The following is a 17,796-nucleotide window of genomic DNA, read 5'->3' as shown; positions in this document are numbered from 1 at the left end:
TACTTGCTGACGATTCAGAATAACCCTTCAAATTTATTATTCATTCTCAATATATACAGAGTGCATAATAGAGCAAACTCCGTCCACATTTCTTAGAATGACAGTACATAGATTATAACTGTGCTATAAGGCCAGAAGCTTAGCAATAAAGGAAGCACCATATTAAAAGAAAAGTTAGTTGTATATTATGGCAAAAGTTGCCATCACTGAAGTGGCAACACCATGCAAGATACCTGGGCTAATACAAGAGATCACAGACCCCTACTGCCCAAGCTAGTGGAGCCTAGACATTGTGTTGAAGCTGAAGAATCCAGGTTCTCTGCAATAATTTATCCAGTTGCTGGTAACAGATTATTACCTGCTTTTCCGGGTTGTGAATAAAAACAAAATCAATAGCAATGGAAAGGAGACGGGGGGGAAGAAGGAGGATGGATGAAGCAAGGGAAGGTAAGAAATTTCCAAAAAGCCTCAAAGTCTGCTATTTCTGATGTAAACCTTCTCACAAGCAACAGGAGAGTCCGAGTAAACCCAGGCGACCTACACTGGAAAACAAGTAGTAGTAGCACAAATCCCAGGCATCGTGATTTATATTCCACAAGTCACTGTTCCTTTTGGATATTAGATATTCTCCGTATCAACTTACAGTTGTTGTTCTTGTTTTTTTTGGTGGCAGAGGAAGAGGAAGGTTGGATGATTTTCGGTTTATGGCAGCTTCTATGGCAATCATCTCCTGCTCACACATCTTCTTTATGGTGCAACACTCAACTAGAGTCAGCTGAGGAAGAGTCCTGTTCATCACACAGTTGCGTATATACTAAAAGCCCATGGAAAACAGTTGTTACCAGCTAGCAGACTATTTCTACAGCAACTTTCAAATCAAAGAAACAATAATATATTACAAAGATACAAAGGAAATTGTGCACACGTATTTTACAACTGGAGAGGGCAGCAGACACGAGGAGGAATTGTATTATCTCAGCTGTATTACAGCTGACCATCCAATGACACAGGAAGCAAGGTCAAATTTTGGCCAAAGCACTAGAGAACTGTTACAGTAAGTTCCAAAGAGCTTTATGTACCTGAAACTGAATTAATGGGTGATCACCAAAAACATATTCTAGCCTTCCACTAACTTGCAGCACGTAGTCAGCAGGATCGACTTCCTCATCTTCTTTTCCATGGATAGTCAAACGTTTTCGGATTGCCAGCTCATTCAGCTTGATGGGATTCATGTTAGGAGACACCTGAAAACTAAATACATCCTAACAAAACACAAACAGGAATACTGAATGTCAAACTTGTCATAGTCAGACATACAAGGCTTAAATCATAGCATACACAATAAAATAGTTGGAAAAAACAGTCTATTTTAACACTTACAGTTAACCTCTACATCTTCAGTGCAATCAGAGCAACAGTCACCCTAAAAGCTGCAAAATCGTCAATTCCCAAACTTTTATAGTATCAGAAATACTTTGAAGAACACAGAACTTTAATTGATTCAGTAGTGATTTAGACTTCTGTATAAGGATATCAATCTAGAAGCTTCTGTTTTAGAATGTGAATGAGGGAGACAATAAATCATTTATACATCTCAAGGTATTTAGCAGTACTAGATGTGTTAATTTTTCTTCTTTCTGGCCATCAGCAAGTCAACCTCTTCCTAGGTACCACTGTACTCAAAAGAAAAAGAAAGCTTCAAGTAATAAAACAGAAGAAACTGTTAGTGTGACTTAAGTACAAAACCACCATCTTATTTGGAGGAGTGCAGAAAAGAGGGGTAGCAGCCAATACCTGTAGCATTCTGAATACAACATGGAAAGACTCCGCATTTTCAAAGAAAATTTTTAATCAAACCTTTAGAGGCTATCTACGTATTTCCAAAATATCTCTAATTTTCATGCGCTCCAAAAGGTACAGGTAAGATGTTACTTTCTTCTTTAAATTAAAAAAAAAAAAAAAAAAAAAAAAAAGAAGAGGTCAAATTCATTTAAAGTTCGTAATGTAAAAGGTCGTCTGTGAAAACTTTCGTCTGCCCTAATCTACCACATTATGCTCTGCACACATTTATTTGCAAAGGTTGATACAGCAAGTTCCGGTTTTTGTTTTGATTTTTTTATTTACACAGACACACACACACTCCTGAAGATGTATGCATTCTAAAAGCAGTTATTTACAAATGTGAAGTGTTGTCTGGCTTACATTCTTTTGACTTGTGCTTTATTTATACAGAAGTTTACTGGTAAGAAGCCAAGCTGCAGTAATGGAAAAATCTGACTCTGAAATCAGGCAAAATTAATTCTGTATTTTCTCAGTTTCTGCATGGCTCATAACAGCTTCCCCCTTTCAGAAAGCTGTCAAAGCATGAAGGCTTTCTTCTCCTATCATAACTGATAGTGGGTAGACAGGGAAGGACACTTTTTCCTCCCAGGAAGCTGGTGCTCTATGATGGCTGCCTTACTTCCAAATTGTAGGTCTCTACACGTATGTCACAGAAATGGGGATCAGTCTCCTTCTCTTGCTCCAGAGACAATCAGGGAGCTTTTACAGCTCACCCATGCATTCTAGACAAAAAGTAGTTTAATATTGCTTCCTCTCAGTCTTGCAGTGCTCCTACTGAAAGGACACAGCATTCCCCATACCTTCCTATTTTGATTTTTGAGATGATTTTTAGTACTCAGTGCAAGTAGTAAAGTCTGGAACAGAGTTTACTGCTCTAAAAAGCAGCTCAGATTTGAACTGTTAATAGCTTTGAAGGTCAGAACTGGCAGCAGAAGCATTCGAAACATTTGAAATGTCAGCAGCCTAAGCTATTACAGTGGCAGGCAAATACATTCTGTAGCAGCATGAACTTTTGCACTGCTTTTGTACTGTTATCACATGCACGTATGTACACAATATCTTAATCAAAAGCTGACAAACACCCAGATATTCTCACTCCTGGACAACTACAAGTCTTTTACTAAGCCAAAGACGACTAGAAAAAGGTTTTGTCATAAAAACACCTGTGCATCCAGTATCAGCTAGCATTACTGGTGGCCAAATTTAGTATTCACCTCTGCATTTAGTGTTTCCAAAGCCAAATATGATTTTGCCACTTAGGATTTTTTATATTTTAAGTTAAAAAAGATAGTATCAGAAATAATATAGCTTTAAATAAAATCAGCTAAATCATTAGAAAATTAGTATCTAGCACCTAGGTCAAAATGGACACCAAATATAGCCTGATATATTTACACACTTGTGAGATTTAAAGATTTCCCATGCTGATCCCTCACTTATCAAAAAGAATACAGTGCAAAAATGAATAATGGGAATGCTGGACTCAAGTAGAATCATAGCAACTTCAACATCAAAAAAATGAAACTAAATCATTTTAGACGGAAACTAAAGGGGTTTTTATTTTAAAAATAAGCTATGGATTTGCTAGCTGAAACAAAAAGGTAACTCTCCAGTCTCAGCTAGTGTTTTATTTGTCTATATACATGTCTAGCATAGGGAATACTAATTTCTCTTTTTTTTAAAATGTATTGCTCAACCTAATTAGCAGATCAACCCCAAAGTTGTTCAACAATGAATCACACACAAAAACAAATGTGTTGAATATGATGCCTCCCAATTCACCAGCATCTCCTGAGCCTAAAATTGAACGTTAGTGAAGCAACACAGTAACAGCTGGCCAAAAAAAGTCCTGACAACTTTGAATTATGTTTTATATTTAAAGAAGCATGAAATAATACAGAATATACAAGTTGTACATTTTGACTTTAGAAACAGAACTGTAATTTGACTTCAGAAGTTCAGTTCACAACCACAGGTTCATGTACTCAGTTTCTTCCAAGAGTCAAGGATTCTGGTGAAAGAATTTGCATGTTAAAGCAAACAGTATAATGTTAGTATTCAATTTCATTTACATCCTTGATCAATCACACGCTAGTTCAGATCGGGATCAAGAACAGTACGTGAAATGTGATGAACAACCATTCCTACCTGGCAGTTATCAAAATGAACAGCCACTACAAGATTTCCACTATAGAGCTTATCTTGGAAGCTCTCTGGGATAACAGGTTCCTGTTCTGGTGGGTAAGTGTGTTTTAACCAGTCCATCCAGGAGAGACCCACAAGCGACTGAATCTTTTCCTCACTGATTCTCCGCATCTTAGCTCGGAAATCATTCACTTCAGGATCTTGTAAGGCATCGAACTCATGGAGACCTGAAAGAATTCAAGCAAGCAAAAGGATACATACCTGTACTAATACTGCCCGTCTATTTACTAGCCCACTCAAACCTTTATTATCTCTAAGTTAAGGTTACGTAAGTGGTTTTCTTCAGGCATCCCATCCAAAATGGGTGCTCAAAAGTGAGTTGGGTTCTACATTCCTGCACATCCGTAGACTTCCAAAGTTACTTGTACAATTCCCATGCAACCTGGCATGAGAGTTCAGTTTAAACAGCAAAAACCAATGCCTCTCTTGGGTACTATCAAATGGAAAAGCCAACCTCATCCTCAGTTCAAGATAGTTTGGAAAGTTTGAAGTCTCTCCCCACATAAGCAAATGCAAAGAACGCACAGCAAATGCATCATAAAGACCATAAAGAGGAAGAAGCGTTTGCAAACTACTTTTTTTTAATCCCACAGAAAGATGACATCATCTTTTTTATTTTGTTTAAAAGTCAAAAAAGGAGGATAGCGAGGCTGTAAAGAGATATATTTATGCTTGAATTTTCCTTGTGATTAAAACTTTCTACCCAAGTCAAAACGATAGGACTGAAATTTCAACTAATCCAAGACCAGTAAAGTTCCTTTTCTAAAATATGTGAAGAGAGAATACACAGTGGAGAGTCCACACAGCTGTGATTCTTTGGTACTTCAGGAAGTATAGGGCCTGCAAGTGTTTCTTTCTTTCTTTCTTTTTCTCCTGAACTTTCAAGGACATTGTCCAAATCACACAAAGCACTGAACATCTTCTGAGGACAAAACACTAAGTTTAGAAGCTGAGACAGGAACACACTTTTTCCACCGCTAAGGTACAGAATAGGAGCTGCATAAGGAAGGATCTCGCACAGCTATAATAAGCAAAATATTCAATCAAAGAATATGAATCTCTCAGAATCTGTCAGAATATGTCTCAATGGTTAAACTGGCTAACTGTTTCCATTGTCAGTTTTAACAAATAGGCAGACAGTGTACTGCTGAAATCTAAACAAAACCTGCAGTCTTTATAAAAGAGCTAACAATGGCTTATTGTTTTAAAACAAGAGGTATGACCTCACACGACCCTGTCAATCTTGATTGTATAACCAAGCAGAGTAGATGTAAAAGCTGAAAATTCTGAAATAACATCAAGAACAAGTTACTGTGAAACCTTTAAAAATAGCTTTTCATTGTTTGCTGAAAATCAGTGCCACAATTGAGAGCAAACACAAGAATCACATTGTTAACCAACTCAGAAACCATGTATAACAACACCATAATAATTTCTAATTTCTTTTGCATATCCAGTTTGCTGTTAGGCTACTTATGATAACGCTTTTCTGGGACTATGCTTTCCTTCACTTAGTAATAATATTACAGATTTTTCCCTCATCTAGTAAGATAAAATTTGCTCGATTGATGTAATAATACAATACAGTGCTGAAATACAATACAGAAAGTAGCTTTCAACAAATTTCAAATGTTTCATCTTGAGTATTTAAATCCTTTTAAGTTACATCAGTATTAGTTTGAGAAAGGCAAATTCTGTCAAGGAAATACTTAAATTTTAGTGTGGGGTTTTTTTGTGGGGTGTGTGTTTGTTGTTTTTTTTTAAATTTTAATTTTCCACTGTTACCTGCCCAATTAAGACCCTCATACAAAACAAAGTTTACCCTCATTTTTCAAAAAAAATTATATGTAATTACCTTTGCCTATAAGGACACCTATTTTGGAATCCAACTTTTCTCCTGGATCACAATTCCTTGTCACTAGTTTAAGGACAGGAAGAAAGGGTCTAACATCACAAAGTCTCCGTGTTTCATCCTCTAATTCTTCATGTACAGCAGTCTGATTCACACATGAGAACATGTAAGAGTCAATCTCCATGAGGAGATGAAAGAGTGGGTAGGCATGTGCCTGCTTCCATAACAGCTGCAAAGAAAATAAATAAATAAATAAATAAAACAAAACAAGAAAGCATGGACATATCTCACAGCACGGAACGTAACACTGATTTCCATTTATGTTCCCAAAAGAGCATGAGAGTAACATGTTTGCTAACTTGGTTCGTTTTTATCCCTATATATCGTTATATTTTTACTTTGTCTTTTTTGTAGTCTCTCGAGGTTATTTTTAAGCAGCAACTTGCATGCATAAATACCCCAGGGGTAAAAAACACATAGAGACAAGTACTATGAGGTGATGAGAGAAGGGAAGCACTAACCCTCATCCTGATGCTTATCTGGGATTGACTCAATATAGTCCTCTCTGCAGCGAAGTTGCAGGACAGCGGCTGTCACTACAGTAACAAAGCACTTACTGATTTTGGAGGCAGATGTTCTTGACCCTGACCGGCAAACTGTCACTCTCCTCCATCCATTCCTATAGCTTCTTATCGAAATCCTTCTCCCACAAGACACATCTATACCTTCCTTTTCCAGTAATTATTGTAATATATAGACAACAAGTTCCCACTATGGAACTAATTCCTGAACAAAAAATTCCCTGTTGTCTGGAGAAGCTTAAAGTAAATTTATTTGTAAAATACTGGCAGGCCACTAAGACGTGCAAGTCGCCCACAGAACATTAAACAATGCTTTACTAAACTGAATACTTAAGTAGTAAATTACACCTTAAGTAACACCAATGTACCTAAAATATATCAAATCCTTAACAGAAATCAAAACTGGAACTCAAAAGAGCTCTCCCAACCTAAATACTATTCAAATCTTTATCCGTGAGAATATTTTTGTCCTAATTTTAAAAGCTTACATTTTATGAATTTGTTTCTGAAACTTATTTTGAAACAGGAACTACACGATCAATACCGCAATGGAAAAAATGTCTTCTCAAACAATTGAAGCTGAACTGAACTCCTTTTGCCGAACTGAACATACCTGCTTATACTTCATAGATTCGTACAATGAATTCTGCCTTCCAAAAATGTATTCCAGTGTATTCTGCCTAGCTGAGTGAGAGCTGAATCCAGCAACTACCTTTGGTGTAGCACAAAAATTACAGCTTCAAAGGTATCAAAAGACTAAATCTATTATTGCTTCTGTGTTCTTATCCAATAGCTAATTATATTGATAAAAAAATCTGTACTTTTTTTTTTTTTCTCCGAGTTGTCTAACTTCGATTTCCAGCTATTGGCACTTATTATATCCCTTAATGATTGTAAAATTTAAAAAGCCATGAAGTCCCTGAAACTGACTTCCACTGAAAGCAGCCATTGTCATCACCCAGAGTACTGGCCTAGCAGAATTATAAAGTCTACAGAAATGAAAAATTCTTCAGCCCTCAAGTAATTGGTTATTTTTCCTCTGTTCTCTTATTTTAATCTCAACAGTTTCACATACAAGATAAACTGCTTATATTTGCTCTCAAGGCCTCTATTTCTACATCCAAGGGTCCACGAATTAGGGCTTATCACAGCACCATGGTGGGGGCAAAGCTACTAATCCAGTATGCCATCAAAGTCTTCATTTTTGTTTTGTTTTCAAATACAGTGATTTCCATGAAAAACCTCCGCAATGTAGGTATGATCAACATTCCTTTTCTTTGAAAAACAGCAAAGTATCAACAGAAACTGTTTATAGCATGTTAAGTTTCAATGTGTCACAACCATCAAGAAAACGAGACAGCTTAGTTCAAGTCCCTTATTGTTGTCACTTACACACTTGTTTTTTTAAGTTCTTTATCAGTTGAAATCACTATCAGCTATTCCATTATCTTACCCACCAACTAACCTGTAGTTGCCCATGTTACCCTTTTACTAAAACAACAATGACATTTTTTCAGTCTGAATTATTTCAGGTATTTGAGTATAGTACAAAGCTTATTTCTTGGATCACTTCGATTTCTAGTGGCACTCTCATTTGTTCTAAAATATTAAGTGGTCCACTGCATAAAAAAATACTTCAGCGTCTAGAAAGTTTCAAATTAGAAGTACAATAAATTATATGAAGCTACTACTGATGTGAAGAAAATAATTTCTATAAACAAGTGAATACTGTCAGACTGAATAGGATTGAAAAACAATATATTTATTTACCAGGCAACGTAATAGAACAAGAAATCACACTTCTTTGTTTTCATTTAGAAGTTCATTGTGCTTAAGGAGCAGATTACTTGGTGTTGTAATTCACCCACTACCTAATTCCAAAGTAACTTGTCTAAATGCCCTCACATGGCCATTATCTGATGAAAGGTCAGTAGATTATTCTTTAATATCTGTGGTTATTTCCTTACATGCTCCCCTTCCTTTGATTCGAGTACTCCCTCACTTTAAGTGATGCCCTAACAAGGCACTTGTACACAAGCTTTAAGGAGTGACATACATAGTTTTTAAAGCATCCATCTTTGGTGTCAATCAAAAGAAGCAGGAGCACAATCTGCGACTTCTATATTAAAAATCAAATTAGACACAGCGTCTCCTGTTTCCATACTAATCACAGAAATGTTAAATAAACGTACAATGTATTACCAACGTGTTAAAAAGAAAGGTTTAGATGTAGCAACACAGTATTAATATAGAGCTATTAGAATAATCTCCGCTGAAGTGTAACCATCAACAAGAATTTCCCCCAACCTTGCCATCTGCCCAAAAACATTCCAACCCCCCCCCACATATACATCTTTATTAATCAATCTGCTATGCACACACCTTCAATACATTATTTTTTATGCCTACTCAAATTCATTACTTGATTTGCCAAAAGGCACATAAAAATCAGAAACAGCACTCATTCCAAATGTAAGTTCACTTTTCAGTTAATTGACCATTTGGTATTACCTGTTTAATATGAGATATGGTGGCATCTCGAGGGACATCCAGGTTGATGTAGATTCCAGTGGGCAACAGGAAGTCCACAGATATTGAGCCATCAGCACCAATCTGTGAATCCACTGCCCAGATGTCAAGGCTGTCGGTCACGGCAGGAGGCATTATGGAATCTCAATAATATCATAACCACATGGCCTTGGGGGGGGGGGAACACAAAAAAATCCATATACGTAACCTTCTATAATTAGACACACATTTTAAAACCTTTGGAAAGTTTACATAAGCCTGCTTGTACAGCTCAGCTTGCAAATCTGGGGTCTCAAATGCCAGTATTGCAAACAGATAAGCATAGTTTTACTCATTAATTCCATTTACTATAATAAAAGCACTTGCCTGGTAAAGCAATATTGTTGAGATCCTTATATCATTAAGACAAAGTAATAAGAGAAAAAGCTAACTAATTAGAGGTTAGCTAAAACAAAGTTAGAAATTAATTTTAGATTTTCTCTAGAACTATTTACCAGCATAAAATACAATCAAAGTAAACTTCTTAGACAAAGCATGGCAATATTTAATATGAAAACAGATGATCAATTTCATAATTTTGTTTTTGCAAATTTCCTGTTAGTTGTCCACAAATGTGGCCTGAGTAACATATTCAACTTGAAAGTCTGTATTAATAGCAGTAAAATAATCTTCAACACTACTAGAAAGTGACATTTTCCTCTAAAGACATTTATCTCAATTTATTGTCACCCTTAAAGAAAGATCATCTATGAATTCAACCCACTGTGTAAACTACATCCACTGCACGGCAGGGGGAAACCCTTTGTGTGATCTACTTTAACTCACTACACTGGCTTCCTGATCACTTGTCCTTCACATTTCCAGACATTTTTATTTACTCTTAATGCTACCACTAGTTTTTCTGACCTTCCAAGTCTTATCTTTTGATTACTATTCTCTGAAGATATCTTCCCTTCAATCACTATTCACTGAAGTATTTACCTTCCTCTTCATCCAGACAATGCTCTTGAGCTGACAAAGGGATGGGAAGTGTCGTGAAACACTACTGTAAAGCACTTCTCCAATAAAAACAAGTTACCCCTACACTTTTTTAAATTCTTCTTGGACATCAAGAGGTGTGGGAAATCACCATTTGTAAGAAATAAGCCAGAATGTACAACTCCACTACTACTACAGCTTTCCACTACTTTTATCACTCCTTCCCTTCTCTTCTAGATCCCTTCCCTGCTCTGAAATCAGACCTGTTCTGCTTAACTGAAGGTACTTCCCCTACTACAGCACCAGCAGAAAAAGCAGGTTGTAACCAATATGCTGGGCTGCTGTTCTTTATACATCACAGAGCAGGTTCAAACAAGCTCAACAGCAAATGAAAAAAAAATTAGCACAACAGGCTTCTGAAATCCAGTCACCACTGCTGACTACATTGTTAAAAAGTCTGTTTGACACACAATATTTTCTCCTTTGATAAGACACTAGGCAAAATCCGTCAAAAGGTAAGCTTTCTACAGGTGCTAAACCTACAAAGGTATACCTAGATACAGTACAAGATTGCTTAAACTGGTCATGCCATAGAATTGCAGATAATTATCATGCTGTGCAAACTTTACAAATGTATATGCATTTATGAATACAGCTTTTCAATCCCAAAGCACTTTACTGTTTTTCCCCCAAAACAAGCAACCAAGAAATCTTTTTATAACTCACTATTATTGAACCCGCCACAAAACTCCAGGAGACCAAACACATCATAACAAAGGTGTTTCGTTGGCCTCCCTCCCCAGCTTATCTTTTTTTCTTTAAAAAAAAGCTTAGTTTGGGAAAAGTCACACCACCAGCTACTAAATCTAAACTTTATGATACACAGGAGTTAACGCTTCATTTATAGTGAGTTAAATTTGTTTGATACTCCTGTTTCAGAAATTCAGCTCTAACACTGGTAGGCTTTTAAACCAAACAATTCATTGTCACATGCATCATCGGCCTTAACTGACAACAGAAATACTAAAGTGGTACTTCAGAAAGTCTCTTTGTAATCCCTTGCTTTATACAGACAGCTTGCAATAAAATAAATAAACAAGCAAGCAAGCAAGCATAAGGGAAAGCTGAATGTGCCTACAATGGATATAGAATATGCCAGCAGCACAAAAAACAACTACTACAGAAGCTTAACTTTTTATTGATAAACAAGCTATTAATATTTTGTACATATTACGAAGGGCTGTTCAGTGCTAACTTTTACTGATCATCACTGTTAAACAGACAGTATCATTTGAATCATCGCTAAAATATTCACAGCCCATCTCTGCCTCATTCCTTAATATTGGTTTCTATCCCTCCAGCTACCGTAAATACAGAAAATGGCTCATCTAACATTTGGAAAAATTCAGGAGATGAGAATCTCCAGCAGAAAAAGGGGGTTGGCTAGAAAGAACTGAAATCTCCTAAAGCTTACCAGTCACCAGTGGAATGGCAAGTCCAAAACCCGCACGGAGCCCAGCTAAATACTCAAAGCAGCTCTTTGGTACTGCAGCTGCGCTACTAGCAGCTTGCCAGTGCAAAGCTGCCTTAGATACAAGACAACACACTTAGGTCTCACCTCTAACTGCCGTGTAAATACACTGAGTAACGAGACTCAAGTAATTTCAAAACCTTTCCATTCAGCCTTAGCAAAGTTGTGAGGACTCACGCAAGCACAGCTGCTGCCAACACATCCTGTTACCACACTAAATACGCGGATCACTTAATATTTTGCTTGTACTAGATAAAAATATAGTAGAATTTTCATTAACAGCAAACAAAAAATCCCTAACTTTCAGAAAGCATAAATACATAAGAAAAAATATTTTTCCTCATTAGAAGCAACAATTAGGGAGCTCCTATCATCACCATTATCGAATAATAGGTTATCATCATCAGGTCGTCATTCCCCAAATAAATCCAGTACACTGCATCAGATTGAATCAAAACAAAAAGAACTGAGGGGTGGGGGTGTAGACTTGGTGACAATGAACGGATCAGGTATGAAAATATTTTATCTTAATTACCAGATCTTTACAAATCCCTTCCTTCACTCACCAATGGATGTGGAAAGTTTAGCATGGTGCGTGATCTCTTAAACTGTCTAAAGGAAAGAAAGAAAATTTAACCCCCTCATGCAACACAGACTACACTATTAGAATAACACAGCATCCACCCAAAAATTTTTACAAAATGTGTAGTTCCTCATTACCAATCAGTATATCTTTAACAAGATACTATTTAAATGGGATATTACTTCTTTTCTCCGATCCAGCTACTTCTACCCTTAACATCTTGGCTGCAATTTTGCTGTTAGTAAAATAGCAGACACAGAAAAATCATTTTAATTTTGTAAAACTAAAGATTTTTCATATTTGGATGCACACATAGTCTTATTTTCAGCTATCTTCTGTGGTCATCATGGTAAAATAGAATCATAGAATCATAGAATCGTTAAGGTCGGAAAAGACCCTTAAGATCATCGTAATGACCCGTAAGATCATCGAATCCAACCATTAACCTAGCACTGCTAAGCCCACCACTAAACCATGTCCTCGAGCACCACGTCTACCCGTCTTTTAAATACCTCCAGGGATGGAGACTCAACCACTTCCCTGGGCAGCCTGTTCCAATGCCTGACCACCCTTTCCGTAAAGAAGTTTTTCCTAATATCCAACCTAAACCTCCCTTGGCGCAGCTTGAGGCCGTGTCCTCTCGTCCTATCGCTTGTTACTAGGGAGAAGAGACCAACACCCACCTCGCTACAGCCTCCTTTCAGGTAGTTGTAGAGAGCAATAAGGTCACCCCTCAGCCTCCTCTTCTCCAGGCTAAACAACCCCAGTTCCCTCAGCTGCTCCTCATAAGACTTGTGCTCTAGACCCTTCACCAGCTTCGTTGCCCTCCTCTGGACACGCTCCAGCACCTCAATGTCCTTCTTGTAGTGAGGGGCCCAAAACTGAACACAGTACTCGAGGTGCGGCCTCACCAGTGCCAAGTATGGGGGCACTATCACCTCCCTGGTCCTGCTGGCCACACTATTCCTGATACAAGCCAGGATGCCACTGGCCTTCTTGGCCACTTGAGCACACTGCTGGCTCATGTTCAGGCGGCTGTCAACCAACACCCCCAGGTCCTTTTCCGCCAGGCAGCTCTCCAGCCACTCCTCCCCCAGCCTGTAGCGTTGCATGGGGTTGTTGTGACCCAAGTGCGGGACCCAGCACTAAGCTTTCTTGAATCCCATACAGCTGGCCCTGGCCCAATGATCCAGCCTGTCCAGGTCCCTCTGCAGGGCCTTCCTACCCTCCAGCAGATCAACACTTCCACCCAACTTGGTGTCATCTGCAAACTTACTGAGGGTGCACTCAATCCCCTCATCCAGATCATCAATGAAGATGTTGAACAAGACTGGCCCCAGTACTGAGCCCTGAAGAACACCACTCGTGACCAGGATGAAGTGGTATTGCCATTATAAACCATTACTTAACAGGTACAGCAGCAAGGAAAACATTGATCTGTTCTATGTAGCTATTTCATTTATATTTTATTTCAGCATAAGATCTTTTCTATTTTCAGCCTCTTTCGGATGTTTTTCCACATCATTTGCAATTGTTGAGACTTTAATGCATCAACAAGAGTTTAAAATGTTCAACGAAGCAAGACTTAAAAATGCTGCCACGTACCCTATAACCTAGGCACCACAACACATAGAGTTATAAAGTTCTTGTAAGGGATTGTTTATTATTACATCTTCCAACACAAGCATCAGAATCTTTTAAAATTCCATTTACATTTTCGATTAAAAAGAGAAGAGCAATCATCACACTAATCTGAGCATGCTAGGAAGCTATTCTTGCTTTCAGGCACTTACTTAATATTGCCTTTCTCAAGGAAACAGGTTAGTGTCTTTTACAGTCAGCACCCAGTTTCCACCAGTAGCTGACATCCCAGGGGTCAAGAGAGAACAAGTGTTTATACTGAGAATAACACTGATTGCCAACATAAGATGGCTGTGAGAATGAGTCATGAGCCAAACTGTAAAGCGTGTGGTGGCACTAGTGACTAACTAAGAATATCACATCTAGTAACCGAAACAAAGGCAGAAAGTCATCTGGATGGGGAGCAATAACACAAGAGACATCTTAAACAACTTCCAGCTAAAGGAAAAAAAAAACAATCATCAAAAAAATAATATAAAGCTATTTCAGGCTGTTAACCTCATAGCTATTCTTGCCTACTGTCACGGTAAAAACAACTTCTCATACAAAAGAAGGAAGTAATTAAAACAGTACTTGATCTTGGCTACTCAAGTATCTAATCAATGATTATCTGAACTTAATAGCAGCGAAGCCCAATACTAAATGCTTTTTTAAGTCACAGGTACATAATATTGATAGACAGCATACAAACCTTCCCACGTAAAGTGTAAATTTGCTGTAAACTTTGACTTGCACATTTCAGATTCATGTATACGTGTGCATATATATACACACACACTCTTAATCTCAAAACTGCTCCATTTGTATTTTAGACAGAACCAGCAGTTTTGAAAGAGCTGCTTAGACTAATGGAAAGAAATGGAACACAGATTAGTAGGACAGCTGCAGAACAAGAAAAAGAGAAAGAAAAGGTAATACTCATCTTTGTGTTTACTTATTTAACATACACAAACAAGAAGCCCTACAACAAGGCTTCTGAAACCAAGACAACTGCCTGCAATTTTTCTGTCTATAAACCCATACATCTGGTATGTGCACCAAGCATTAAGACTGAAGTAGAACAACTATCACTACAAGCCATCAACATGTAGATTGTAAGCCTCCACACTGTGTCATAATATGGTTTTCGTAATACACTCCAAGTGAAGCTGTGCAACACAATGCCATACTCACTGATAGCCAGAAGGGAATGTCTGCATCCTCCCTTCTGCTCCCCCTGCTTTGGGCTGCCCCATTCTGTTCCCCTGCCTTGTACACACTTCAGCACACGTCAAGTCTCCTCGTGAACTGTTTCAGCTAATCATCCAGGTGGAATCAATGAGTAGTTTTCTTTCACATTATCTAGTTGAATCAAGACACAGAAGGATCTAAAGAGTGCCAGAGCCTCTGAAAGGAGAAGAATGGAAGTAGAATCTTCTCTTTTCATGATCAGCAAGCCTCCAGATTGCATCATACCGCTTCAGGTAACTATGGCCTCAAGATGCAGTTTTACAACTGGCTAAAACTGATAGAAGATCATACTGCCCTTCCTGTCAGCAAGATCAGAGCACTGATCCAACCAAGATTTTAGGTATTTCTCTTCTTTAACGTTAGTTTTCACTCAAAACAGCTTTCTAAGCAGGCACGCTGCATGAACACAGAAAGAAGGTGGTGGTAGCACTTAGCTAGGAACAAGGCAGGACCATCCCTTCTGACAGCAGCCCAGATTTTGAGCAACTTAAGCAACACATGAAATAACAGTTTCATTTGCTTTCAACGGGGAGAAAGAATTCCCAAGTAAAAGACAATTAAAATTCTAAATGCCTAAAGCAAAATGAATACTTCACGTTAACGCAGTTCCAGCTAGGTAAAAGGGAAGGGAGGAATCTAGTGAACCATACAGTAAGTTATGTAGATTTACATCACTGATGCCTTCCATAAACATTCCCTTGTCTCGACACTGCTTCACCAGCAGACTGGACTGTCTGTTGGCGACTGTCTGTTTCACCATAGAAGCAATGTAAGCTATTTTTTTCTTCATTATGGATTCCTGCAGAGGGTGAGAATTTCCTCTGTGAAATCAACATGAAAGTTACAGAATTTAATTTTTTGTCTTTCCTCTGTATTGTGACCATGATCACAAGATAATCAGACATTTTAAGCAGGAGAGACCATCCAACAGACCACAGTCCCTGAACAGCTACTGAGAACAGCTATGTTTTCCCAGGCGCAGGGTTCTTCATTGTTGTTCTTATTTTGTTGTGGGGCTTGGGGAGGCGGGGGGCTTGTTCTGTTTTTTCAAGGACTTAACATCTCTAGGCAGACAGAAGAATTCGCTATAGTGCTAACAACCTTATTGCAGAAGCCAAGAGACCTTGTAGCTTCCCTCCTGCCCCGCAACAAAAGTATATCTCATCATCTAACCAAAGAGACCACTAGAAAAGGAAAAAAGGAAAAAAAACCAAACAAACAAAAAAGAGAGCTACCAGAAGCAGGCTGCTTCTTCATTGATTCCTAGAAGGATTTCAGGAAAGATGACAGTCAAAAGTAAGCTACATATGTTTTTCTGTGAATTGCAGCCCATTCATTTTTCCTCTAACCGAAACATGGAACTAGAACCATGCTTACCTGGGCTATACAGTGCAGGTACAAAAGCAGCCTGTAAAAACAATGCAGGCAACACTTCCAGCAAGTGTCAGTCACCAGCAAAACCACTGGAACATTACATTATATCAATTAACAAAACCCAGGCATTCGGAACATCCCCAAGAGTCACAAGACTTCTCTTTTAGACTAAAGCATCAGTAGAGTTTCAGAAGCTGTGGTTACAAGTTGGGATTGTGTTCCCTTACTAAGCCATCCACTCAGAAGCTAATCCCATTTTGCTGAGAAGGCAGGCAAGACCACTTTGTGGGAAACTCAGTTCCATCATGACTACTTCAGGACAAGACAGCACTGAGAGCCGAGGACCACCCAGCTGCAAAGGCTTCACACCACTGCTGTAAGAGTTGGTGAACTCAGTTTTACCTGCATCAAGCAGTTAACTTGTTCATGTAAAGGAATTAAATCCAGGAAGTGCAAATATCTGACACAGAACAGTGCCGACCAAGAAGATATGAAGGACAAAGCAAAGTGTGGGAGAAATTTCATAAGGTTATCCTGAAATTAAGAGCTGAACAGGAGCATGGTCAGAAACAGCGAGCCTGTCTGGACGCACTGCAAAAAATTGGACATGTCGTAACAATCCGATGAACTTTCCTTTGAAAATAGTTTATCATATCAACAAAAGACCTAGACATTAAAAAGTATTCACAAACCCACATGGATTGTTATCAACACCCAACATTAATCTGTATCAGCTAAGTTCTTCTGAAACCAACATTTTGAAGAATGCACCAATTATGAAATTTCACACTATGTCATTAAGTTAGAAATTCTCCTTTACTTATGAACTCACCACAAATCCCCTAACACTCATCCTTTTGAGGTGCATTTTTCTGTTTACATAAAGGACAAATATGAGAAAGTAGTTTGTTTTGATTATGCAAAAGCTAAGAGCACTCTGCTTATCCAGATTTTTGCTTTATATAATAAGTTATTACCACTGTTACGCACCACATTCAAGATGATTATCACTGTGATCAATACAGCTTTTTATCTACTGCTTGCTCTGTCATGTGGCAGTCAAGGGGCTAAAAAAAAAAAGAAAATCTTGCAGCAGTGAAAGCAGTTGAAAAGGGCCACCCTATCCAGACACACAAGACCAGTGTTTAAACAATATCTTACTGTCCAGAACAGACTAGATGACAATCTGACCACAGTAATTTTCTAGGAAACAGCAGCAGCATATCACATAGTCTAAGTAGGAGAAACACTAAGCACTTGCACAATACAATCATTGTAATCGTTTTTCTAACTACGTAAACATCTAGTACTATAAAAAGATGAGCAAGCTATAAAGGAAATATTTGAGAACAAATAAGGGAAAAGAATCTAGCAGCAAAGCTGGAAAAGGGGTCAGAATATGCAGGAAGGTTTATGTCCTATGAAACTTAGAAGGCATTTATAAAAAAGA

General features: G+C 38.1%; 1 protein-coding gene across 2 annotated transcripts in view; it reads right to left on the bottom strand.

The window, feature by feature from the left end:
• Nucleotides 1–17,796, bottom strand: part of PIK3CB (phosphatidylinositol-4,5-bisphosphate 3-kinase catalytic subunit beta) — a 106,547-nt gene that overhangs the window by 37,910 nt on the left and 50,841 nt on the right. For both annotated transcript variants that reach the window (XM_082320853.1, XM_082320854.1), the window contains 5 exons: nt 8,992–9,177; nt 5,903–6,128; nt 3,991–4,214; nt 1,080–1,262; nt 644–814 (listed from right to left, as the gene is read on the bottom strand). In XM_082320853.1, the coding sequence (XP_082176979.1) occupies nt 644–814; nt 1,080–1,262; nt 3,991–4,214; nt 5,903–6,128; nt 8,992–9,144 (957 nt within the window). In that variant the 5' untranslated portion in view covers nt 9,145–9,177. The remainder of the gene's footprint in view (nt 1–643; nt 815–1,079; nt 1,263–3,990; nt 4,215–5,902; nt 6,129–8,991; nt 9,178–17,796) is intronic.

Source organism: Platalea leucorodia (genome assembly GCF_965183815.1).
Source record: "Platalea leucorodia genome assembly, chromosome: 8".
Classification (NCBI taxonomy): Eukaryota; Metazoa; Chordata; class Aves; order Pelecaniformes; family Threskiornithidae; genus Platalea; species Platalea leucorodia.
The sequence above is the reverse complement of the archived record's forward strand: the minus strand, read 5'-3'. Positions and strand labels throughout refer to the sequence as shown.